The sequence below is a fragment of the Dermacentor variabilis genome, chromosome 1, assembly GCF_050947875.1.
Source record: "Dermacentor variabilis isolate Ectoservices chromosome 1, ASM5094787v1, whole genome shotgun sequence".
NCBI lineage: Eukaryota > Metazoa > Arthropoda > Arachnida > Ixodida > Ixodidae > Dermacentor > Dermacentor variabilis.
Genome location: NC_134568.1, coordinates 15,275,679 through 15,302,177, shown reverse-complemented (window position 1 = coordinate 15,302,177; position 26,499 = coordinate 15,275,679). Strand labels below are relative to the sequence as shown.

Here is a 26,499-nt window from a genome sequence, read left to right as displayed (position 1 = left end):
CTCAATCTCTTTCCTAGATATAATAAACTTTGTCCTGTGTGTATATTTAAAGATATTGTGTATGTGCATGGTGTTTACAGTTGCAAATTTAAAATAATGTTCAAATGAGAAAATGCGGATGAGGCAGCCGTCGCTAGTGCTTCCAATGCGCGTATCCTCCTATTCTCAGGATTTGGAGAAATAAAGCGAAGTTATGAATTAAAAGCCGTGCGCGTCCGCGCCAACAATGATACAGTAAGCTATTAGCCCAGAAGAATTGCCAGTGAAAATATCGAGGAAAGTCAAAAGAAACCTCAAATGATGTTGGTTAAAAAGCTCGGGTAATGACACTTTAGGTGTGTGTGTGTTTGGGGGGGGGGGGGGCTTTGGAATTGCCCGGGGTGGGGGGGCTCAGCCCACCCCCCAGGAAAGCACTTCGGAGGGGGCTCGGGCCCCGGAGCGCCCCCCCCCCCCCCGCCCTTGTAGTCGGCGCCTGTAGTTGTGGTGCACGGAAGGTAACGTTTAACATCAGCTCACCACTCTTATGTTGGACTAAACGTTGAAGAAATTAAAGATTCATCGCCAACATCACCGCTAATTGTCGTCAATCAAAGCAAACAGCATAGAAAGCTTCGCTTACATCGATTCCCACAGTGCGTGGGATCTGCATTTTTTTTTTTTACATTTCTCCATCTGCTGCGCTGCGACATGGTGTATGCAGGTCAGGCGACTTCTCATTATTCAGTACGCACAAGATCAGTGTGTTTTCATGAGCACCTACAGAAAGGAGAAAATTTTGTGCGATTGGCTTTCATCGTCCATATGCCGAATTGTTCGTTCTAAACCCCTTTTAAAGATGGGGAAGGGACAATTTGAACCATCACTCTAACTTACGTTCATGTCAGTAATAAGGCTATGTACGAGTTTTACTAGTCTTACTGGGCTTACACAATGGGCTCAGGGCTGGGACTGACACGCAAGCTGTGCGCATGATCGCTTACCGATATATAGTGCTTATAATATCACCAGAGGGAAGAAATAAGCGCCCTATCAATTCTTTGAATTCTTCGCAGCACACGAATGATAACATATCTACACTTTTGGACACGTCGATGTTTCTTGCCAGCCTCAAACAGTTGGTATTTCTTTCAGTGTTGAATTTCGCTCGCCTTAAAATAAACTACTAGTGCCAAAGCTGTCAACGATCCTTGTGTGTCCTTAACAGCCGGGCAGCTGGAGCACAACATATTCACGTTGCGTGGGAAAGGAAGAAAGGCCATGTACTTTTCCGCACAGACAAACAGTTCGTTCATTCATCGATGACCTCCGCTGCCATGCGTTTGGCACAATTCCCGAATTTGTTACGATTGCCAAGAACAACAGAAAGGGCCCTATAAACCACGCCCAGTTGAATTCTGAGCGAGGTTTGAGAGTGCAGTTAGGTTTAAAACATAAATGGGGACCGCGTTGAAAACTTCGATTTCACTTGAGCGACTCTGAAGCGTTTTCTGGCGAACGTCCACTTGCAAGAATTTCTCGAACGGGTGTGGTAAGTTCGAAATAAATAACCTCGAACGGATAAAGCAAAGTTATGTGCGCTCATCCACGCTCACTCGTTAGAGCCTGCAGCGCACTTCAAGCCTTTGAAATACTTTGAGCCTGGGTTGAGGTCTTGAATTATTGAAGGATCATTTAAGTTTTCACGTCATGCGGTGAGTTCAATACCACCATGGTTACACGCATTGCTTGTTCGCCAGCTGCGTCAGCTTCCGCGGAGTTACGTACCGTTCGTTTAGCAAAGCGATTAAGCGCTCGATGCCACGGTGGCTGTTGGATGAAGTTGCAGTGAACAATGAGGCTTCGCTTTACCACTGAACAGAGACAGCTCGCGCTCAGGAATAACATCATACCCTAGGTTGTCACGACCAGCTGCTCCTTGCACAATCTCGAAGTTGACCCGAGATGCCAAAAACTTTTTAAAAGGCTACTACGCGCCTCTTGCTCTCCAGCAAATTTCCGTACTACCGTTCCACCGCAGGTAGTGAAGGAGGAAGAAGAAGTTACCGGCGCGGTGACACCCCGAGTAGCTGGTGGAGCCATCTTGCTTTGGAGAACCTTAAAAGCAACATTTACGTCACTGTCGCAAAATCAAGGTCAAGCTGGAAGCATGAGTCATGAGGATCAGGAGTACCACGATGTTCCTCGCTACTTCGATGAAAAATTTTCCGTTGCGTCCATGGATATTCTTCTGGTGAGCGATGCACGCGTACTTCGTCATTGGCGTGGTTATCCCTAATATTACGATGCAGTTTAGTATAACGTGACCATTGGAATGGTTAATCCATAGCTAATTTGCTGAATATGGATGAATCAGGGCAGAAGCGCTGGATAAGGCGACATGAGCGACACAGCGGAAGCCTGGCCGTATGCTTCCCGCTTCTCAGCAAAGCTGACTCATACATGGACAGCAGCAAGGTATGGTCAAAGCTAGGGAGCATCGTCTTAATCAAGTCCACACATGTCGCTGTCATTATGGCTTCATCTCCACGCGCTACTCTAGCCGTGAAAGAATTACAACGGCTCAATTGAATGCGAGTATCGCTCGTTCTTCTTTCTCTTTCTTGCAAAGTTCTTGTGCTTCAGCGCTTGTACATACGTTAAAGTCTTAAAATACTGGCGAATGTGTGCTCGTTATAGCTAAAATGCGAAATATTATTGCCAGCTATGAATGAACGCAAGGCACGATAGACGAAAGAGAAAAGAAATATACATGTTTTTTTTGTTTTACTGAAGACTACCTAGTTTTTCCAATATTTTTACTCATTTTATCGCACATGACACCTTGTATTATGGGAGATGAACACTCGAGGGCATCTCACTTCAAAAATTCAGTGCAATGTCATTCAGAAATTCCAAGTATGCCCTTGTGGAGAGAACACGCGCAAGAAACACTGCCGTGTAGAAGCGCTGATCGGCATGTCAATATCCTGGCACAAAATGGAAACATCTTGTAGTTCATACTTTTTGAAATCGATGACTGCGCAATTTATTTATGGATAATTTTCAACTGGGGGGGGGGGCGGTCACCAGATTTATACAGAAAGGTGTACACAGTATGTATAGTTATGTTTTGTTTGTATGGTTATGAAGCACAAGTATCATGAATAAATCGAAGGCTCTGTTGGCTTAATCGAATCGCCACAGCTAAGGCGGAAACGTTGTTCTGCATTTATAGTCGCTTCGAACTTTCGCACCGTTCTCGAAAGGAAATTTCTTGGTTATCATTGGCAGCCATAGATGAGGAAAATTAGGCACCGGATAAGTAAACGCTATCGCATCACGTGCCGTTTTGCTTAGCGAGCTGTATTATGTTTGGCAATAGGCCCAGTAGAATCGTTATGCCATGTCCACCAAGAACAAAGTCTCGCTATACCGAGGGATCCCGAACTCGATATGCAAAAGAGGTCTCGTTGTTTAATGCTCATAACAGTCGAATGTAAATGCGTACATAAAGGGCAGATCTTTATTTCACATTTAGCCACATAATCAGCCTACCCTAATTTTCCTTTTAGATACTAGTACCGGTGGTGTCAAAAATTAGTTCACTGTACAAACTGCTCGTATACCACTGTGTGTGGGCACGCTCTGAAGACGACAGTGGCAACAGTCAACACGAGTGCTCGTAGCGCGCAAGTGTTTAGCGGAAGGACGCGCTACATACGCAACGCGTCTTTCGTTTACTTTAGAAGAGTAAATGCTGAATTATAAAGTAATGCTCTTGGAAATTGTGGTAGTATGATGTTTTGCGCTGTAATCTTCTTTATGGACGAAGATTTTATACTTCTGCGCTCATCATGGAGTACGTTCAATATTACACTTTGACCTGAACGCTACTCTTAGCTACTCGAAGAAGCCTTTCTTATCTTTGTGGAAGAAGTTGGCTTAGTTGCTGGGTGATTCCCAAATACAAGGTCAGCGGAGCTCAAAAGCAAGTTACGTATAGTTAGTGCGTTCGTTGTGCACCACTTCTATTCAATTTTCTTTAGTCGCTCCACTTCTTTTATTCTTGTTCACCAATCTTCACTTGTAGACAGTTTCCGAACGTCTATTACACATTACGTCCGATGGTCATACGTTTCAATGCGATATTTTAGTAGGACGTTCTTGAGGGCTAGTTGGTTCTTACTTGAAGGGAGGTTTAAACTGCGCGAAAAAACAAGGACAAGCAAAAGAAACACACAACACACCACGAGCGAAGGCTGCCAACTGTTTATTCTTGAAGATCAAAGCATAGGCTACTTCAAGTAGGATCCCAGGCACATGAACACATCGTCACACACACTTGTGCAGATGACGTAAGAGAATTCTGCAGACTGGTACAAGCAGTGTTACAGTTAGTCTGCAGAATTCTCTTATGTTATCTGCACAAGTGTGAACGCCGAGAATTGTATCCTCGCTTGCTGCACACTCAGTGGCACATACTCAGTGACTAAAGTTAGCGAGAGGTTGATTGAAGAGCAGCACATACTCAGTGTCACATACTTAGTTACCCAAGTTGGCGTCACAGATGTTCATTGAAGAGCGCCGCACGCCTACTGGCACATACCCAGTGATGCAAGTTGGCATCGAGGAGGTTCGTTGATATTCGCTCGTTGATAGCGCACACCGAGTGGTCAAGCAGCGGCACCAACCCACTCCCGCATCTATATTGACCCCCTGTCGGCGTGAAATAGATTCGTTGAAGAGCGGCACGTATCTACACTATGCCACATACTCAGTGATCGAAGTTGGCACGGTGGCTGGTTTCGAACCCTGTTCCCTCAGCACCAGCAGCCCGGTGCGCTGCCCATTAGACCACGGACTACCCAGAGGCCCAGGCAGGCGGGAAAACGATTAGACACATACAAAGAGCGAAACAAACATACGCACAAACAAAGATGCACGCATACGCAACGTAGATATCCCCCGGAATGCGTGTGAAGTACACCCTAAGATGCTTACGTGATAATTTATTAATTAACCCCGATTTCGCGTGTCAGCAAGGCAAGGCGGTGCTTTTTTCTGGGTGCCTCGCAGCCGCACTCGAGCGTGCTCACGCACGACTCGTGGAAGACGGCGGCCGACGGCAGCAGCAGCGCGCCTCTGACGGCCCCGGGTGGTTCGACGTCACCTCGTGGCCGTGCGTCCCCCGCCACGCGTCAGTATTCGCGATGGGCCCTCGAGCAGCGCCAAGCCGACGACGAGGAGATCCCGTCGCGGCCCAGCCAGATGGGCTCGTCCGAGATGCTCCAGCAGTGTTTGGGCCGGCACACGCTGCAGTTTGACCGCGGAAAGCAGGAGAGCACGTGGAGCTGCCTGCTCCTGTACTGCTTCTTCTGCGCCGTTGTCCTTGCCATCGTGGCCTTGCTCATAATCGGTGGCAAGGCTGGGGTGTCAGTATTCGTCGCTCGATATGGTGCATGGGTGCAGGCCGTGCTCGCTATTGTGCCGCGAGCATATACGTATTGCCTGCCAGAAATAAATCCTTTTCGCTGCTTTCCAGAAATATAATGGGTGAAATTTGGGTAATTGAAAGATTTATTAGTGATTATAGCGCAAGTATTGATGTTCGTCAGTAGTACGTATGAATATCGATCGTGAAAATCAGTAAAAAACGTAATCAGGGGCCGAATTCACATTTATTCGGCCGTAAGTGCCCTTTGCCTTTGGCTGACCGCATTCGCTAATGACACGTCCAGAATACGGATTTGCTAATTTTTTTTTCTTACGGACAATGCTAGTATCACAGCTTTTTGTGTAGATACGGGCCCAGCGGCTGGATTGCGAAAGCTTTCGTTCGTAGGTAATATTTGCAATTGAACGAATGCCTTTGCTTAATGATAGTTACTAACATTCCGTTGGTTAGCATCTGTATTTGCAAACTCTTCAAGTGTGAGAACGCTTCCGCAAAATCCGAGCACTATTTCTAACAGAAATCCTATATTTAATGAACGGTGATTGTCGCTCAAAACGCGCCGTACACGGCATAGTACGCGGATAACGATGCATTTTCTGCGCTGATTAGTAGGATTTATTTTGGCTAGCGTGAGTCACACTGAATCGATTTTTGCACCCGTTCTTTCATAATATACATTACCTGCTGTATATGTATATATGCCTCCATGCAGGGCTGTGAGTGTGATGACACCTTGGGGAAGGTACTGGGGCGAGCGCCTGCATGTTCAAGGACGGGAGGTGTTCAGCTTCCGCGCTGTGCCATTCGCGGAGTATCCGTCGGGTAATCGAAGGTTTGCCCCACCTGTTCCGCTTCGAGAGTCCGGCAAAGCGCAGAGTACGCAGGCACCCGTTTGCCCACAGCTACAGCCGCCAGTAAGCATCGGGCACGGACCCGCGTTGCGGTGACAGTGTTCCCACAGGAAGGTTACACTGCAGAGGAGCGTTCACTATTTTTGTGTTGTCTCGCACTTGAACAGCGATGTCCTAGTGGTAGGACGCACCCGTAGGTAATATACCCGCCTGAGCTGTCTTAATGGAACCGATTTTCTAAAACTGACATTTAGCTGATGCGATGATGGTTCCAGCGCTGTCCGCGCGCACAGTTTCAGTATCGGGCTAAAGAATGACGACTTTTTTTGCCGACGAATATCTCCACAATAGATGGTGTTCTTCTAAAACTCCATAAGTTGCGCTTTCCTCGTGCGGCGTCTTCCTCCAACGCTATTTTGCTACATTGGTGGTAATGGCAATAATAGAAGAGGTAGTCAACAAATCCTAGTTAATTAGCGAACGGAGTGCGATTGCTTTTTGACCATCTATGTGTACGTCGTGCTGAAAGAGAGAGTAGCGAAGAAAGCGTTATTGTGTAGGCTAAATCCTATTTTATGTAAATTGGCTTCCATTAAAATAGATGGTGCTAAGATATCGCCTAAAAAAAGCGAACCTTTTTTTTATTATAAGTACGACACGGAAAAGTCCCAACAGAGCTACACACAACACTTTCAAGTACATACACGTGTTATACATACATGGCAGAAGGCGCGGTATATTGGGCTGATTAAATTTACACTATACAAACAATTTGATAAGCATAATAGAAGCACATCTACCAATGAAAAATAGCGGTGACCTTCCCGAAAAGAATTTTACATTGCATTCAGAGCATGCTTTATCAGGACACGTAAAGAAAAAAAAAAGAAAACGAAAAGATTGAACGGAACTGTACTTTCCCATGTAATACAAAAATGTGCAACACTCGACCTTTATCTTCGCTTGTCGGAAAGTAAAAATTTAGAAATAATGCCTTCTTATTCATTTTTTGAATTTCTTTTTCACCAAAGTGATACACTGTTCGGGGGTGTAGTTGCACGATCCATTTTCAGAGCGACAGCGTTGATAGCACTGCTCGGCCTTCCTAGCGCCCACTTTCAGTGACCGCGTCCGCGTGCCTTTCATAAAGATTTAATGCATTTGTGATGGTGCGCAGACGACTACTGCTCCAATTATTGTCTGAGGAATGAGCTGTAGAGACGCGCTATTCTTAGCTGACTTGTAGTACAACTTTCCAGGACGAGCCTGACACTTCACTCTGTCACATCACTTGCTTTGTCCAATGCATGTACTGTTGGGTTATTTTCGTAAAGATAAACACATCTTTTCAAGCCCAGGCTCGAAGTCTCCCACGAATACCTTCTAGACGGCAGAGCATTAAAACGTTCCAAATGATACGTCATCCCGCGGCACCAGCGCTAGCATTTCAAACAAGGCTTTTGCGTGACGGCTCGAAGCGCTCAGGCCTTGTGCCTTCTATAAGTAGTGTGCCCAACGTCAGGTTTTGTAGTCATAATTATTAACGACCAATACTGCTTGGGACATTTGTTTCGCGGTTGCTACCACATGATCGTGTCTGTGGGAAAGTGGGATAGATGCAAATTCTAGCACCTAGCAATAACAGGCGCAAAGCACTAATGTTAGGCACTGCCTAGCCTCGCCTCCATTCTTGGCTAAGCTCGTTACAAGAACAGCGGTGTTCTGTGAGGCCAGACTCTACCTAGGCTATTTTGTCAGATTTAAATGAATGATGTGACGATGCTTGCATGTTAACAGATGGCGGAGTTTGAAGAATTGACGCCCTTCCATATTGTCCGGTGCTCAGATTGAAATATGCAGAGAAAGCACCCGATGTGAGACAGAAGCACGTCGTGCCGAAAATAAGCTGTATATCCGCATCACATTTCGTTTTAGCACGTACACTCTGTGCGTACTGCATAGCCAATTAATCAGTCCTAAACATGAAAAAATGCGGCAGAATTCGTGTGACGGCCTTATTGCTTGAGAGGAATGATTAAGAATGCACGAAGATGACAAAGAGAGATGAAACAATATGTGTAACAGCGACCGGTTCGTGAAGTTACAATCGTTCACGTACCAAACGACGCTAGCGTCCCGTCCATAGAATTTCACCACCGGAACCGGCTTGCGCGAGAAATAAATTACATAGTGTCGATCAGCACATTGTATTCTGTGTTCTTTCTGCGTGATCATCATGTGCGCGGACCTGTATCACTCAAATACATGTAATCACAATTCAATGCCTGCTACGTATCTTGGTCTTCGGTTTCCTGCATACTGTGCGGCAGATCTCTCGGCGCCAACTGCAGGTTCCCGCGCTAGAATTCACGAGGATGAGCGAGAACTGCCTACACGCCAACATATGGACGCCCTCGTTAGGAGCCCCCCTCAAGCCCGTGCTGGTACTCTTCCACGGCCTGCACTTCGAGTACGGCGGCAACCAGCCGCGGCTCTTAGACGGCGGGTTGCTGGCTGCCCGCAAAAACCTGGTGGTTGTGGTGCCCAACTACAGGCTCGGCCTCTTCGGCTTCTTCACCGACAACACGACCGACGCGCCCGGTAAACACAACCTGGCATCAGCTTTCGGCCTGAAGCTGCTGAAAATTAGATAAGGGAAGCAGATCGTCCGTTACCGGTCTAGTTGCTTGGGGCACGCTTCTGTCATAGAGTGTTTAGCCTAATGTTCATGATGACTGCAAAACAGCACTAAAAAAAAAAAGACGAGCACAAAGAAAGGGTATATATAGGTGAATGCTAGCCATGTTTTACCGGAAATGTATGTTTTCATTGGGCCAGCAGTTAGCATAAACATGATCGACATAGTCAAACTATTTTCGGCCAGAGTACGCACGAGTTTACTGTCATTTGCAATTATATTGCAATTTTCTTTTTGAATAATCACATCCACTACTACACCTTACTGCAGCTTCCATGAAGGACGCAATAAACTCTGGCGGAGCACTGCTTAGCAAAAATTAATCCAAAAAAGGTCGGTTCCACACACGATCATGCCGCGGTAAGATCGTCGTCCATCGCCGTGCTGTAGCCACGTTCAGCGCACGCTCTTCCGATACGACGGCAGGATCGACAGTAACGTGCAGCTGCCGCACCGTCGCGTTGTAAGGAAGATGGTACATATATGGGTTGCAATAGGCGACTGAAGTTCCACAAGCATGTCGGGAGAAAATGTCCAAATAGCGGTTAGCAAAGCACCTTAACAAGCGTGCGTCGATTAAAACCTGCCGGAATCGAAGCACAGGGGGCCGAGTCCGTCGAGCGCAGGATCACGCGTTTGGCTGATCTTTACAGACAGAAAAGGCGGAATCGGTTGCTGCACAGAAAGTTGGCTTGCGAAGGCCGGCTGCGTCACGTAATGCTCCATCCTAGAGTATTTCCTTCTTCCATGACAGCTTCCATGACAATTGATGTCAAACGGAACCTATATGTGGCGAATAACGCAATGGTTTCGGCTAAGTGCTTGCACCACGATGATGACCGCATAGTGATCGCGAGCCTGCAGGCCTGTATTTATGCATCGTCACTGAGCTTCCATGATACCAAGCACCGAATATGGAGGCTCCGCCCAAAGCGTGTTCTTGGGCTGCGTTCAAAATTCGTTGAGGTCCAGCCTAAAACAAAAAAGAACACAAAATAAGAATACATGCTGAAAAAAGATCAACAGCTATACACCTGAGAATAGTTTGTCGGAAAGAAAATGTTGTGACATCTGTGTGGCCAGAAGAATCAATGACTTGGCGGGAAAAGTTTGAACGAAACAAAAAACTTACCGACGATTACGATACTCCATAGTGCTCCATACGTGTTTTAATTTCGCATGTCAACATGTTGTGTTATGATTATTAAGTACCCCGTTTATATTACGAAAAGAAAACAGTGAGTAGCGTAGCTTGCGCGGAGAATCTGTTTCATGCGGTACATTGCAAGTGGAGGGAAGTGTGGTGAGACTGCTTCGGTAATCGGAGATCGCGAGAGGAAGCGCGTGGGTTAAGCGTGGGTTACGCGCGGTCGCGATTCGCAGCAGCCGGCACTGGCAGACTTCCACTCATGCAACGCTTTGTTTCCATACAAACGAAGCGCGCTACTGACGCCATATTGTAGCCATCCTCGCGCACAACCAGTCTTGCGCGACACTACGCTTCTCACGTTTTAGTACCACCAACTACGACAGCGGCCCTTTGTCGCGGGAAAATCGTGCCACCAATGTCAGCGGTGACAACACCCAGGGGAGTGTCACATCGAGCCGTTCGCCATCGTCCCTTGCAGGAGCAGTGATCCCCGTCACACACGCTGGTACCTCGGACTGATCTCAGCAGCCGACGGCAGGGACGAGCTTAGCCCTCCCCACCTCACGCCGCCATGACCTCCCCCCCCCCCCGGAAGCGCAGATGAGATCGCCCGCGGGGCTGCGGATGCCGTGGCCGCCGACAACTCAGCGCATGCGTAGGCCGTCTCCCCTTCGCACCTCCTCCGCTTCCCGCATCATGCTTTCACTGTAGCCTCCTCTTCCACTTTCCTCCTCGCACTTTCTTCTTTCATCTCACGCTGCCCTCCACGTTCGTTTTCAACTTTCACTGTGCTCCTTCGCTCGGTTATGAGGTACAACGCCGAGGCACACAGATGCTGAACTCGGGAAAGGGCGCCTAAGAGCTGCACCCTAAAATGCGCGTTTCTGTCGTCTTACTTCGTAGTATACTCTTCAGCGGCAACTCTCTTGGGAGGCAGAAATAGCTCCTTGGCGAATGGAACAAAAAACAACCTGTTACAGTTACAGCGCCCCCGTGCGTTATATAGGCCGTTTGTATAGTCTTTGGTTACTGGTATACTCACGAAGGATTAGTAAAGTTCATATTTGCAGCAATGCGTTTCAAGGCAACATTACACTACTCAGTGTAATGCGCTAACTTCTTGCACTAACTGCACAATTTTTACTTCAGGATATTTTCAATACTTCAGGAGTTTCAATACTTCAGGATACTTCAGGAGTTTCATTCAAGATACACTCAATTGAAACGCTAATCAATAGCGACATTTGTTCAAAACTTCAGCAACATACGCTCACATTTTGTGGGTAACAAGAAGGGCAGTTTGAAGCTGTTTGTCACGCGTAAATTAACTGTAACGGAACAATACACGGGACAAAAATGATATGAAGATTTTCTGGTAGTGCGTTGTAAGATTTTCGTGCAACACTTTAATTAGGTTGCGATCGCTGATGAAGGGTAAGATAGGCTACTGTTTGCTTCTCGCTTTTAGTTATTACAAGTCCTCTCGCACATTTTTTTTCATTGCAGCTTACAAAATAGCATGACATGAAAGAATGCACTATTTAGAATATTAATTTTTTTAACATATTGTGTACGCGCATCCGAACTACCGTATAGAGCTGTATACTGTAGCGGAGTATAACGTATGAACGTTGTAGCAGCAATTTCCAGGCGTGACTAAAATGCCACTTGTAGAAGCCGCAGTTGAAAAATATTAGTGTGACCATTACTCTGATTTTCGCAATATCGACACATTCACATGTTGGCTCTAAATTCCTTGACCTAGGGCAGAAAACAAAGCTCTGCCTCGAGGATGGCATGTCATTCCCGAAAGTAAAGCAAGGATGCACGGATCTGAGAATTCTACATGCTGTTTTCAGCATCTTGCCTCTATAAGAAATGAAAGGTTTTTCAGAACTTTCTAATTTTACATACAATTACTAAAAAAAGCAGGGTGTCTATCAACCGGGAAAACCGAGAAAACCGGGAATTCTCAGGGATTTTGAGTAGTCTGGAAAAACTCAGGGAATTGTGCCTCTATCAGGGAAAATTAGCGGTAATTTTGTTGAAAGGGTGGAAAGTCGCGGTAATGCTGGCTCGAGTAATAGATAGGAATCGTAATAAATCGTATTTGACGCCCTGTCGTCGGCTGGAGGAGTTTCCAGTGTACAGTCAATGACCGACTTTCCGGATGCCCGATAATTGGGACGGCTTCGCGGCAGCACCACGTTCCCCATATAGTCAATATATCGGAACGTCTGAAATTTCGGACGCAAGAACCCTTCGCCCTCCGATATTTCGGACTTTTTTGCCGTGACCGCAGGTCCGAAACGGCATTAATCAAAGCCACCGCCGCTGCCGTTTTGATTACCTCGCCGCCTCTAACCGGCGCTCTCGCACGCAGTTCCACTAACAGCCGTGCACTGCGGCAACGCTAGACCTAGCTGCTTCGACGTTAGCTATTAAGCTTCTTGCCGTTGGGTGCCGTGTTTTTCGTTGAAAGAATTCGCTGCTGTCAGCAATGGCACCGACTGCGCCTTTGTGGTCCTCGCAATTGGCTTCGAAGCTCGGAAAGCACGGTGCGTTGGATAACGCCGGTTTCTAAAAGTCAGCTTCGCCTCATTACTTAAATGATACGTGGTGAATCACACGCAAAAGTATTGCGGTGAAGCATTACAAGCGTCGGAAGGGGTATTGTCATGGGTCACAATATGTATTCCTTAATTATACACGCGTGCATCCGGGATCTCTTGTTACAGCACGCGCACCGATGTGTCTAATATGTGTACCGACAGGCCTTCAGAGCGTTTTCGAATGTGCCTGTGGCGGTTTCAGCCCTTAAGGGCGGTAAAAATGACATGCATTTATTTTTCCAACTGGCCGATTTTTCGGACGTTTTCGCGGCCCCTAGGGAGTAGGAAAATCAGACGAGGACTGTGCAACTGACCAAGAAGATGCTTCAAATGGTTCGTGGGGCGAGCGAATGGCGGAAGGAGGACAACAACAGAAAGAATCTATGAATTGAGGAATGAACGGGAAAGGAAGCGTGCTGCCGCCGTTTTGAAGCAGCTTGAGTTAAAAAAAAAGTGTTGGCTAATGCTGGGATGCAGGTATCCATCATCGAAACCAAAATAAACTCTTTAAAGCCGTTAAACACAACACTGAGGCGTCGTGCGCGGGCTGAGAGTATGCCAGGACAGCTGAGGTTGACTTACGAGCTCTTGAGAGAGAACCTCAATTGTGGCAAAGTTCGGGCCTCATACCACTGAGCTTGCTATCAGTTGATAGAAATAGCTCATATTAGAAAATATTTGCTTTTGTATGCATCTCCTTTTTATTCGTATTTATGATGTCCGACTCGATTTGCAATTTTTTTGAAGACATTTTATTTGCTGTGCATATTACTAACCCCTCCTTTCTATTCTCTTTTTGAATAACATAAACACGACTCCTTAGTATTCAAACAGGATTAAGTCGTTTTTGTTATTTGTTTCATATGCTTAATAGAGTGTGATAGCACTGGGCGACGTGGTTACAGCCCGTCTTGACATAAAACGTAGTTCTGCGTCACTCAGGGAATTTGGAAATGTCATATTGGTAGACACCCTGAAAAAGATATATATATATATATATATATATATAGGGCCTCATCTTCAAAGGCCTTCGTTCGCAAGTATTGTTTGCTATTGGCCTCACACCTTCACTAATTACTATTTCGAGTGTGAGGATTGATTCGAATTGGCGCTTACAAGCAATCCTTTTCCAACGCATTTTTTTATTTTTATGATGTAGTTGTCACTCGAGCATTGTTCACCGCATATTTCCATTTCGTTTGGTTCCATTGTAGCGCTTAGTGTTTTTCTTTCATCTGATTTCAAAAAGAATACGCGATGACGATAAAATTCAACGAATGTCATACATGTGGCTAGACGGGGGATCATTCTAGCGGTAGGAATTTGTACGCACACGGGCCATAAAGGAAAACAGGAACGAAGGTGCTTTCCGCGCCTCGAACTTCCAAAGGGTGGCCATGACCAGCACGGACTTTTTTCGCGACCCTGCAAACGGTGCTCGCCCATCTGTGCGCACTATAGAGGCCCCCATCGCTCCACTCAAGCAATTTCTGACACATGTGTACTGTGGTGCGCGCCGCAGAGTATACACGTCTTAAATTGTTGCTATTGTGACAACCCGTTTCTAGTAGTCGTATTACGTAACGATGAAGTGTGTGCGATTAAAGAGATTGACCGGCTTGGGGGAACTGGCACATTTCGCTGCGTGCAGCCGTAACTGAGTGTGCGTCGCATTTCATCAGTACTGCAGTTCGCGACAACATATGTTCAAGAAAGGAAGAATCGTTGTCTGAACCGGCCGCCTGTACAATGACGCTGGTGTTTCTTCATTTTGTGTTTAGTCGTTGTTTCTAGGTGCGCTGCCACATTCGTCCCTGATGGCGAACGGAGACGTTTTGCATGCGTCTAAGTGCTACTAAAATTCGATCATTTTGCAGCGAAGCTGTTTACTTCTCCATCCCCCGCATGCGTTTTCACTGGGGGTACCCTGGGGAGCTTACGCCCGTATGGGGGACAGCCTGTGGACAGGAATGGAGACGGGTAATGAATGGAACCTCGGGGGCGACGGCGCTTCAGCAATGGAGACACGTAGGGGTAGAGGAGGAAATAGTGTCGCATCGGCACTTGTGCACTTGGCGTACGCTTCTGTGGTTATAACGTCACGCGCGTCGGAAGTACCGGCGCGGCTGAAGCAGCGGTTGCGGCAGATGCATGGCAGGTGCGGTAACCGCAGCGGCGCTTGTGTCGGCGTAGTGTGGTGCCGTACGAAAAAAAAAAATGTATGATTTCACAATGTATGCAGCCTAAACAGCTTCGCTGGTAATCCGTCCCTATACGAATTTTGCGGCCCCACGAAGTTTCTTGTTAATTAAGCACAGTCATTATCAAACAAAACCAAGCCACCAAAAGCCTCAGTGTTTATGGGCCCTGAATACTTCATATCATGCCTATCAAATTATTCTAGATAAAATGCTTTCTAAAAAAGACTAGCTTAACAGGTACTGATGGCCCAATTGGTAATGCATCATTTAAACAACCCGCGCATTTGTAGGAACACGGACACATGGGAGGAAATCTACAATCTCAAAAAAGACGCTTTTCAGTGGTCCCTCAGTTTGATTTTCTGAAAAAAAAGCGCACTGCTACCTGGGCATATGATTGCATTTGGAGACCACCCAGCGACGGTCGCCTTTGTCTAATTTGTTTTGTTTCCTAGTCATGCAGCCGGTCACAGCACATACGCATACCATGCGCTTACACAAAGCTCGTCTTTCAGTAATGAACGAACCGCTGCACTTGAGCGCCTCACGTACGCCTCCCTTTTCCTTTTTTTTTCTTTTTTATTTGCGAGCGCCTTTTTCTCAGGCGTGCTGCCTAATTAGATAACGAAGTCTCGTGTTTACCTGTCTCTTGAGAACTATCTGATTGTTTGGGGGCAACAGAAGGTTCACTAGTCGTTTAGGTAGCAGCGGCGCTCATACGCACAGTGGCTTCGTTTCTTCCCTCAGAGTCTGTACAATTCTGCAGAAATACTTCTTGCATACTTCTCTCTCTCCCCATGCGTGGCCGACAGGCAACGTGGCCTTCCTCGACCAGCGTATGGCCATGGACTGGGTGCGCGTGTGCGCGTCCTCCTTCGGCGGTGACCCGAACTCTGTGACGGTGCTCGGCTACAGTTCTGGCGCCACCTCGATGGGCCTGCAGCTACTTAGCCCGAAGAAGCACTGGATTCAGAGCCAGCCCCGGAAGCTGTTGCTGCAGAGCGGGTCTCCGCTGCAGCCCTTCAAGTGGGACGAAGGTAGCCTGCGCGACCGGGTCGGCGCCCTCTTAGTCAAGCTGGGATGCAAGTATGACGTGACGGTGAGTGGATGTTCACGTTTCCTTCTCCCATCGCCACAACTCGGGGGGAAATAACGAGGATCATTGTCAGCTATGGCGACATTGATATTAATGCTCGCCATTAAATCAAGCCGTAAATCGATTTTTTTTCGTCTTTAAATATACATCCCAAAACTGTTATCGGCCTTTCAGAGAGGGAGAGAGAGAGAGACAAAATATTTTTATTGATCTTAATGGATGGTTTTAGAGGAGTGGTTTCTCTACGCGGGAATTCATACGCTGTCTTGGCTACGACCGCCCTCTCAGTCAACGCGATCTTTTCCGAGAGGCCGGAGCTGGACAGCTGCTTCTCCCAGTGCTCCTGGGGGTGGGGCGTAGAGAGTAGAGGTGACAAGCCTGGATTTTTCTTGGACTCTATGACAATATGTCGTAGTGTTCGTAGCCGATCACAGTATTTACATTGTTCGTCATATTGAGTTGGGAACTGGAGGTGTAGCCTCGTCGGGTGCAAGAACCTGTTGAATTGCAAGAATCTAAGTGTTGTCTCTTGCGTCTTTATGAGTAGTGGGTGTGGTGGCGGGAGTGTTCGGCAATTGAGTCAGTAGTGTTGAGTGAATTCCCGTCATGTTGTCCGTGGTGTTAGCTCTTCTGTGTCCTCCGTGGCCTGGTTGATGATATCTCGGACCTTGTAGTAGGCGAGTTGGTTGCACTCCACGGAGGCGTGAATGCTTGTCCAAATTATTTCGACAATTCCGTCTGGCAGCTTGGCTGTTAGTATACGGTGAGTTGTCGGCGCCACTCACCCTACCTAAAGCTTTTGCACATTTCTTGGGAGTCAGTTATAATGACTATTGCATTAGTATGTGTCAGGACTAATGCTACAGATAGTTCCTCTGTTTCCCAAGTAGTTGCATCTGGCATGGTTGTGCCGACGAGGACTTCAGTCTTTTCATCCCCTCGACGGCTTCTGCTCTTCTGCCCTGGTATGAGGCTGCATCTGTGTAAACCACTTAATTTGCATAAGTACTTTCTGGCCTGTTTGGGTCGTGGCCAGGCGCATTTTCTGATTGGAGAGGTGGCCCTCTATGAGCTCTTCAACCGTGTTACGGAGACCCATACGCTGTCTGTCGATGTGCTCATGAGGAGACCAAGGGCTTTCTTGTGGTTTTTCGAATAAGGGGGGTTAGTTCGTCCTTGTCGTTTTTCGTCAAGACCACGTACGGCGCTGTATACGTCACCCTGGAGAGGATGAAGGCCTGAATTAGGCGGATGATGTCGTTTTCCTTCATGCCTCGTTGTCTGTTTGTTATCCTTCGGATCATTTGTAAGATCTGCTCTGTCGCCCTGGAGAGGTGTTCGAGCATCTGGTCGCATTTGGCATCAGCTTGTCAGAGGAATTTCGGGATTCTGAGGGTTTAGCAGAGCGTTACACACTGCCCCTTTATGGTGACCCGTGTGCTATAGTCATCGTTCTCGATGTGGCCCTGCCAGATCACAAGGAGCTCTGACTTCTCAGATGCACAGACAATTCCACTCTGCTTTGCATATTGGCTTACCGTGTCCGCTGCCAATGTTAGGGTGTCTTTCAAGCACCCGAGCGAGTCTGTACACTCATCCAGAGGGTCACACCATCTGCGTATAGTGCATAGCGTAGGTTGGATATACTCCACAGTAGCCCTGGGACACTTAAAAACGCTATGTTCAAGAGGAGTGGGGAGAGGACTGAGCCTTGGGGATTGCCTTTGAACCTGAATATGATGAGGTTAAAGGCTATATCCCCCATAGTATGCCTGTGCGGACCAATAGAAAGTCAACGATGTAAGTAAACGTTGTCTCCCCGAATCCTGTGTGGTTGTGATTCCCAAGGATCCCCTCGTATGGCACTTTGTCAAATGCCCCCCTTAGGTCAAGCGCGAGAATGTCCCGGAAGAAGTGGCCTGTGGCACGGACGACGATATCCTCATTCATATGAATTAGCACCTCCTGGTCCCGAGATGTCATCCAAAGCCAAACATGGTGTACGGCATTTGGTGGGTTTAGTCCAGATGTTGTTGGAGGCATTTGAGTACCACCATTTTCATCACCTTGCCTATGCACCATGTGCGGGATATCTCCCGAAGGATGTCAACTTACGGGGACCTGCCTGGTTTGAAGATAAAGCATATTTCGGCTGTTTGAGATGGTCTAGAAGCGTCTCTAGGACCTGATTTTCGAGTTTGCCAAGAGTTTGTAAGCAACCTGTTCTGGCCTTGGGGCACTGCTTTGCCTCCTGTCATCAATGGCTGCACGGAGTTCGTCTAGTTTTATTGGTCTGTCTAACACGGTATTGAGCTGTCCTGTGTACGGCGGTGGGTAGAAGTTCCGTTCAGTGCAGAGGTATTTGTTTCCAAGGTCGTGAAAGAGCATGTCTGGGGTTCCTTCAAAAGCATGGAGGCTGCGAACCATGTTGCAGTTGGACTCGTTGTTACTGGCCAATGGGTCGATTAAGTGGTGTAGGAGGAGCCAGGTCTTCCTAGTGGATAAGCTTCCCTGGATCCCGACGCATAATTGAAGCTAATTCTCCTTGAATAGAGACGCGGCATAGTCGGCTGCCTGTTTCTCTATTTCGGCGACCTTTTTGCGTAATTTCTGGTTAAGGCTTTGACTCCTCCACCTTCTAGTGAGGGTGGCGAGCCTCCCATAGGTGCAGGAGCCTCGAGTCAACGTGAGGGGTGTTATAAGCGGTGGCGATAATCTGAGTGTATTTCTGGATAAATTCTTTGGTCCAATTGTTGTATGAGGCGCCCGGATTCAACCAGCGGCACGTTCGGGCTTTCCGAAATTGATCCCAGCTAGCAATGTGTGCCGACCTGACGTGGGCGCTGTAGCCTCTGCCAGGGATGCTGAGCATAATGAGGTCGTGCTCATAGCCAAGGTTATTTTGGCTGATTGTCCACAATAGATCGAGTGGTCCTGCGAGCAGCGAAAGGCCAAGCAGGTGTCTCGCGTCGTGTTGGGGCCAAGCCTGGTCGATGCGTGGGACTTGTTGAAGCCCCACGTATCAACGTATCACCATAAGTATCAACGTATCAACAAGCCCACGTGGGCTTGTTGAAGCCCCACGTATCAACGTATCACCATAAGTATCAACGTATCAACAAGCCCACGTGGGCTTGTTGTTGTTTTGGTTAATTCCTTGCATTTTGGGTATTGTGTTTGTAGCCCCACATCTGATGCGTGTGTGTGGGGGGGGGGGGGGGGGGCGTTGAAATTCCCGTCGACGAGCGGGGGTTGGTACCTGGCTAAGTTGAGGAATTCTCGCATTGTTGCTAGTATTTTGGGTTTCTTGCATGATGGGCGGCCGTAAGTATTAATCATGAATCGATTGAGTGCTTTTAGTTTTGGTGGAGCGAGATAGATTCTCTGCGAGCTGGTGCTCGCACCCCTCTTGCGACGTAAGGTGCTCGAATGACGCGATGATGCTCCTAACGAGTGGGGCTGTTGCCTCTCCGGACGGATCTGTATACGTGATGTATCCGGGGGAACGAGTGCCGCCGTTTGTTTCCTAGAGTGCTATGATTTCGGGTTGAAGATCTAGTGTTGATATACGGGGTGATTATTTTTGAGATTCATGGAATTTTTAAAGATCGCCTGTTAGAGATAACATAATTTCAATTCTTGAGCTATATTGTTCGGAGCGGCGGAAATTACTTCCACGAAAAGTTGAAACACATGTTGAACGAATTAACAAATATTCACTAAATAACTTCCTAATTATTTACGGCACATATTGCAATTTCCAATGACACTAATTTGGAGATATGCGCCGTCATACTGTCCGTAAAAATTGAGCGTTGTTGCACTTACTTTTTTTAACAAAACGCACTTTTATGCGTTGAAACACAAAGTAACGGTACGCCTATGTATTTCGTCCCCCACTATGTGAAATAATACCTCGAAAATGGTGTCATGTTGCAAATTTGTTTCATGTGGATGCATCTTGCAAACTCACCGGCCTGAATTCATAAATTGCAATATGTGTCATAAAGCAATTAATAGGAAGTTAATTATTCAGTTTTCGTTAATTAGTTGAATATGTGTTTTGATTTCTTGTGCTGGTAATGTCTGCCTCTTCGAATGATCCAAATCGACGATAAGTATTATGCTGTCTGCCACTGGCGATAATCGAAAATTCCATAAAGCTTAAGAATGATCACCCTTTATATTGCTAAAGTGCGCCAGATTTATCTTTAAAGCCACGAGAGTTCCACTAGACCATTGTCGTGGCGTCTCTTCTACCTGTGTTTGGCGTCATCCTGATTATCGATACCTTCCTTGCTTTCTGGTCGACTGTGTCTAGAGTACGGGAATCGTCGCTTAGTTGGTTGAGGGTTAGTACTGTCAGAATGGATCAGGCTAACTTCTATGTGGTCGATGCGTGTGGCATGGTTCTGCAGCTATGGTAGGGCGGCTTGAACATCTTGTTTGATAATGTGGATCTTTAGAAGAGGGCGTCATGCGTCACATCCATGCGGTCCGTAAGGACTTTGGACATGTGGTAGATAGCTTCCTGAATTTCTGTCGTTGGGTTTTTTTGGCTGACAGCTAGACGCAGGGCTGGTCTTGGGAGCCGTTCCTGCCGGTGACGCTTTATTCACTTGGGTGGGCGGCGGCAAGACGCGGAGACCATTGAAAAACTCAGTCACGGCAGAAAGGCGGACAACAATCGACAGCTAGAATGCTTTAAAGAGCGCACAATGCACGTCAGCGTATGATTGAATACTTAGTTTACCGGAAAACTAAATGCCGCTCGATGCACTGAAACGCTGCAGGAGCTGCGTCGCTGATTGCGCGACGATCGACCATCAAGCTAAGCGATATTGCAGCAAGACCACGTGCTCCCTCGGACTTCTCGCTTAAGAATGGCGACAACTGACAGAATGTGGAGGTATGCGCTTCTGCACCCGCCTCAAGTGGGAACAAATCAGAGGATAGCGATGCCAGAACCCAGAGGCGATCCGTGTAGCAGTGAGCCCCTGTCTCTATACAAGGTGTGGACAGCGTTCTATACAAATGGCTATGTTTAAGTTTCTCGTTCGGTTGGAAAATGTAGGCAGAAAAATTGAGTCTCTTCGAAATGGAAAAAAGAAAGAACAGGCCTGAAAAGTTACGTCACAAAGTTCCGCTTTCAGTAAGACAGCGCAACCTTTAGTAAAACGTTGTTGATCATTACTTTCTGTATGACCTTCGTAATTGTAATGCTATTGTTATTTGGAATAATGAAATTTCAAGGTACGGTATAACGAAAATTGAGGGCACGGAATCTGAACACCGCCTAAGAGGAGGCTCCTGAAAATGTGGCTGGGTCAACGCTCGGCTAATCACATTCGTATCGACCCAGACTTTGCTTAAATGCACGTACATATAAGGATCTGAGGGATGGCGCACATAAGCAATTGGACTCGGCTGGCTGGCCTGCGGGTCATGTACAGCCATCCCGTCTAATTGCGTCTAGGGTCATACTGACTGCATATCACGTTATTTTTTTTTTTCATCGCCAAGGCAACAGAGGCGATGGTAAAATATACAAAAGCGAGGCGCGCGCTGATGAGAAATGGATCAATATATGCTTCTTTTATTTACCATCTGAGTGACAGCTCACGCTTCAGCATAGAGGAGTTCACCAGGGTCCTTGAACGGGGGCTGAAGGAAGGCGTAATGATTATTAGCCTCAGAGCTAAAGGTTGTTGCGGTATGAATGAAGAACTTATACACTATTTGGGAGGCTTAGCATGCAATTTCATTGTCTCTTTGCCGCTGCCAGTTTTCAATGGTGCAGTGAATATTGCATTTCTCTAATTTTTTTCAACTCCTAATAGTTGTTAAAAAAGGTTCATTGGCCTAGAGGTCAATTGTTCGCTGCCTGTTTTTGCAGGGGCGAACGAAAGTGCGCATCAGTGATGTATGCAAGGAGGTTGCTTAGGTGGCTACCTGACATCTGCGACTTTCCTTTTGTTTATATTTAGAAAGCAGGGTAGTTAATCATGAGCTGAGGTTTTGTTCGGGCGTGCCAAAAAAAAAGAAAAGCATGCAGTAAGTCGCACTTCGGGAACGAGCTCTTATGGACGGGAAAGCCACGTTCTCGTTGCTGTTCCGCCTATCTGCGAAGTACCAGCAAATACTGCACGAAGTGAAACGACCCGGTGCCTACAACAGCTGGAATGCTTCTCCCACTTGCCGCACTTAAAAACGCGCACGCGCACAAGCCACGGAGCCGAACAATCCAGAAGCACCTGCAGTAGATCTGCAGCAGTCTGGTGGGACCCCTTACCGTTGTGCCACCTGTCGTTGTTTGAAGGATGTACGAGGGGCGGAGTATTGTCAGGTCGCGTCTTCCGGCGGAGTGGTAAACACCTCAATTGCTTTTCTTTTACCGCGGTCGACGCTCACTATTGGGCTTCTCATCAGGAATACTGCCCAAAACTAATATTGTGAGTGTAAACCACTCCTTGCATTGCAGTAGACCAACAGTGACGTCTTTAAAAAATTATTCCTAATGTGACATTTGAGAAGGTGACAGCAGGCGAAGGCGTCGAAAGTGAGTGAATGCAGCTCCTTGATGTCATAGTTTTCACTTTCTCTCTCTCTTTTTTTTTTCCGTGAGCTAAAAATTACAGCTTTATAGGCTATCGACTGCTCAATAAATCAGGCTGTGTCAACATTTCAATGAGCTGATCTTTTCTACCTAGCAATGCCCCCTAGACCGTATTTCCGGATAAACATTCATCGATGAATGGCTTTGACACTTGGGCATTACCCAACACCATGCGCCCTGACAGCGCTGTCACAACAGGCATTCGTTTACGTCACGGTACTTCTAGTAAACGTCTTATTAAAGCACTCGACCAGAACGTGAGGCCCACGGAAGTAAGGATGTACGGAAGGGTGCCCCAAGAGCTTACGTGCACCCTGGAAGGAATATCCGTGATTTTATCGATCGAGAATACGACAGTAGGACCGAGACAATGTGGTTTAGTATCATTTGCATTTTTTTACCTTGCAGAATGAACGGCTAGGGCGAAACAAAATGTTAAATAAAAATTTAGTGTGTTAAGGGATCCCTGGTGGTTTAAATAAGTCTGGTAGCCTTAGTGACGGCTCTCATAGCCAGAATGACGGCTCTAAGCGTAAAGCTCACTCACTCACTCGCTTGCTCGACCGATCGATCAATCAATCAATCAATCAATCAATCAATCAATCAATCAATCAATCAATCAATCAATCAATCAATCAATCAATCAATCAATCAATCAATCAATCAATCAATCAATCAATCAATCAATCAATCAATCAATCAATCAATCAATCAATCAATCAATCAATCAAGTGGTCAAGTTTAACTGAATGGAGTGCAAAAATTCCTCTGATGGATTGTGAAATGTGCAGCGCCATCGAAATTCTCGAGGATAATTAAAAGCCATGCGTTGCTGCTATCGTTCGCTGCGTGAACTTGAAGCAGCTCAGGAAGGAAGAAACTGTAAAGGCGCCGCAATTCGAAGACCGCGGAAAAAATTATTGCCGACGTAGCTTTTGTGGTGTTATCCGTTGTCATTCTTATCCTCTTATTTTTTTCTTGTTTTTTCTTGAGTTTTTTTTTTGCTAGTTTGCTAGGCATTAGGAAGCACGCGCCACTTCCACGGTGATAGACCAGTCATGTACAAGCATGCAAACACGTGTAATCTTTCTTTTATTGTAGGTGCACCAGCTAAATAACCCGCCGTTGTAGCACAGTGGCTATGCTCTGCGCTGCTAAACACGAAGCCACAGGGTTTATGCCGCCGCGAAGGCCGCATTCTGATGGCGGCGGAATGCAAGAACGCTCGTGTACCCTGCTGTAGGTGCATCTTCAAGAACCCAAAGTTTTGAACATTAATCCGGCACCTTCGACTACTGTGTGCCTCATGCCCCACTGCGGAGTTAGGAATGTTATAAACTCTTCAATTTAGTCGCTAGCACCCGCTAAATCACTCGTGATTCAGAACATGCGGATGAAGAGTGATCTTCAGTTGCTTCATATGGCTCCTTGTGTATGGCGCAGACGTAACATTTCGAAGTGATTCAGAACAGAACTTCATTCGTGGGGCTCACTTATCAGTTCTTCTGGGAAAATATTCGTTGCGCGATTTATGCTGCTGTGCCTGTCTGTGGTTATCTATATACATGAGCTCAGAAACAAACTGACATCAGTTGCACTTAACTGACAGTGAGTGTGTACGTGCGTGTGTCTGCTTTCTTTTGTTCTTTTTCTTTTTTTGTGTGTAAAGCACGTTTTGGGCAGTTTCGTGCGGGATGGCTTCCCTGCACTTCAAAAGCGTGTGACCAAAGTGTTTAGAGCACGTTTCGGCTTGCATGCGGAAGTCTCGTATATTAAATCAGTGCTCACTAAGCTAATGAGCAAGGCTCCAAGTTTGTGCCACTGAGTTGGTTTGTGCTGTAACCAGTGCCCTTTCTACATTCGCTGGCCTTTGCTTCGTGCAGGAGGCAAAAAAGTGCCTGCGGTCGGTGTTCTTGGACAGGTTGCTGCTGCCTACGCTGCGCATGCGGTTCTCGTTCGGACCACGCTTTCAAACGTCCTTCCTTCCCTGCGATGACGCCGAGGGACTCGCCCTTCCAGACGCGGCCAGCAACAAAAAGCTGGTGCGTTTTAGCTCGCAAAGCTGCAGCCTTTAGAGTTTCCTGCAGTATACTATAGGGGGAACTCTTGCGCTGCAGTCGTTGACCCACCACAGGACTGATGGGAACTACATGGATTTGTCTGCGCTTCGGGCTTGTGGATTGAGACGTTCTTGTGGCTTTATTACGTTTTATATGCCTTCATTGTCGTAAATTGCAGAGCAATCTATACTCTTCCGTGTGTAGAAGACGCTGCGAACGTGCACAATCGCTACTAATTGCAACGATTGAGCTTGTTGAGGTGGACAAATCGAAACGCGCCAAGCGTCTCAAGGCACTGGCATGGCCGCGATAAATTAATAAGGGCGTTTCACATCGCTTGTCGATGCGTGCGTCCGTGGCGTAATTGTTTCAATATCAGTCCTTTGAGCTAGATGTCCTGTGTTCGAATTCTGCCATCGGAAAGTTTTAATAATGATTATTTAATTATTCATAACGCTTTATACATTGTTGAAAATGACGAGCTTACAATGTCACGAAGCCGCTTGAAGCCAGAAGGACGAAGCTTAGGCAAATTCATGTACTTCCCATAATTCCCATGCTGGGTCCACCGCCCGACTCGCAGCTCCCGTAGACACTAGCGCGAGAGCCCCCTCTAGTAATTATTGTATGAAACTCTCTGGTGCAGTTTACAAACGTGGAGGCTCTGCCGTCGCAGCTGTCCATGCTGTCGGGGAGCGTTGCGTTCAATCGAGCTCTGTGGCACCCTAGCCACGGGACAACCTGCTTTCTAGGCTCATTGATTTTCTAGCATGCACTCGTGGGGAGGCAGGTCCACGAGACCAACCGTGTTTACTCTGCGACGAAGACGACAGATGAGGCGCGGCTTCGCCGTCAGTCGACTGCGGAGCTGGAGTCACCTCTAATGGAGAACTAGGGAAAACACTCAACAGAGAGGCGCACGCGAAACGGCGATCTCTCTGTCAACGCATGTTCATTAGCCCCTTTTTCTCGAAAGAGTGGGCGCCGGTAGATGGCGGAGAGCGCACCCCGGAGTGCGCCGCGTCTACGCTCCTCACAGTGGTGATCGAGGTTGCAGTCAGCGCTGTAAGCGTGTTTTAACGATGCGAGAAGCACGAAATGCTAAAAAAAAATGTAGCTTGCTCACATAGGAGCGGCCCTCGAAATGTATTCTAGCATGGCAGAAACCACAAATCCCTTGCTAGCTCTTCAAACTAACCATTGTGCACTTACGGGATTAAACAGATTAATTGCTTCGGATATGTCAGATGTCACGTGAATTCTCCTAGCAGACGCCATCGAAGCGCCTGTGCGACCTGCCGTCTTTCTCCGCACTTGAAGCAGCCGATGCAGAGACTGGTATATCCAAGTGACAGTGAGACTAAATTATTTGGTATTCTCATTTTGTTGCGCATGTTAGAAGAGCGCTTGATGTATTCCTAGACACCTGTCAAAGCTAAAATAAAATAAATGCAGACGACTCTATAGCGTTCATGCTGGGAGAATCTAGAGCGAGATTGTTACATGTTTTCTAGTTTATCATTCAGTACAAGTGTAAAGCTGCTTGTGTGCCTACTCACTGCGCACTGCCGAGTTTAAGCCGTTGGCTACCGCGAGTGAAGCTAGGTCCCTTGATTCCTGGATAACACCGATTGCCGCACAGGGGCCTTCAATTGAGGAAAGCTACTTAATTTATGGTTGATACTGTTACGACTGGCGTGTGTGGTGAACAACTTGTGTCGCGCCGCCAAAGCCACGGCGAAAACTCGGACGTTTAAAATACGCCGCGCCTCCCGCAACCT

At 47.0% G+C, this 26,499-nt stretch overlaps 1 protein-coding gene across 1 annotated transcript in view; it reads left to right on the top strand.

The window, feature by feature from the left end:
* Window positions 1-2,146: 2,146 nt before the first annotated feature.
* Window positions 2,147-26,499, top strand: part of LOC142584107 (acetylcholinesterase-like) — a 48,813-nt gene continuing 24,460 nt past the window's right edge. Inside the window, exons 1-6 of the mRNA XM_075694555.1 lie at window positions 2,147-2,230; window positions 5,056-5,411; window positions 6,147-6,348; window positions 8,637-8,886; window positions 15,759-16,045; window positions 24,542-24,700. Coding sequence (XP_075550670.1) covers window positions 2,147-2,230; window positions 5,056-5,411; window positions 6,147-6,348; window positions 8,637-8,886; window positions 15,759-16,045; window positions 24,542-24,700 — 1,338 coding nt within the window. The remainder of the gene's footprint in view (window positions 2,231-5,055; window positions 5,412-6,146; window positions 6,349-8,636; window positions 8,887-15,758; window positions 16,046-24,541; window positions 24,701-26,499) is intronic.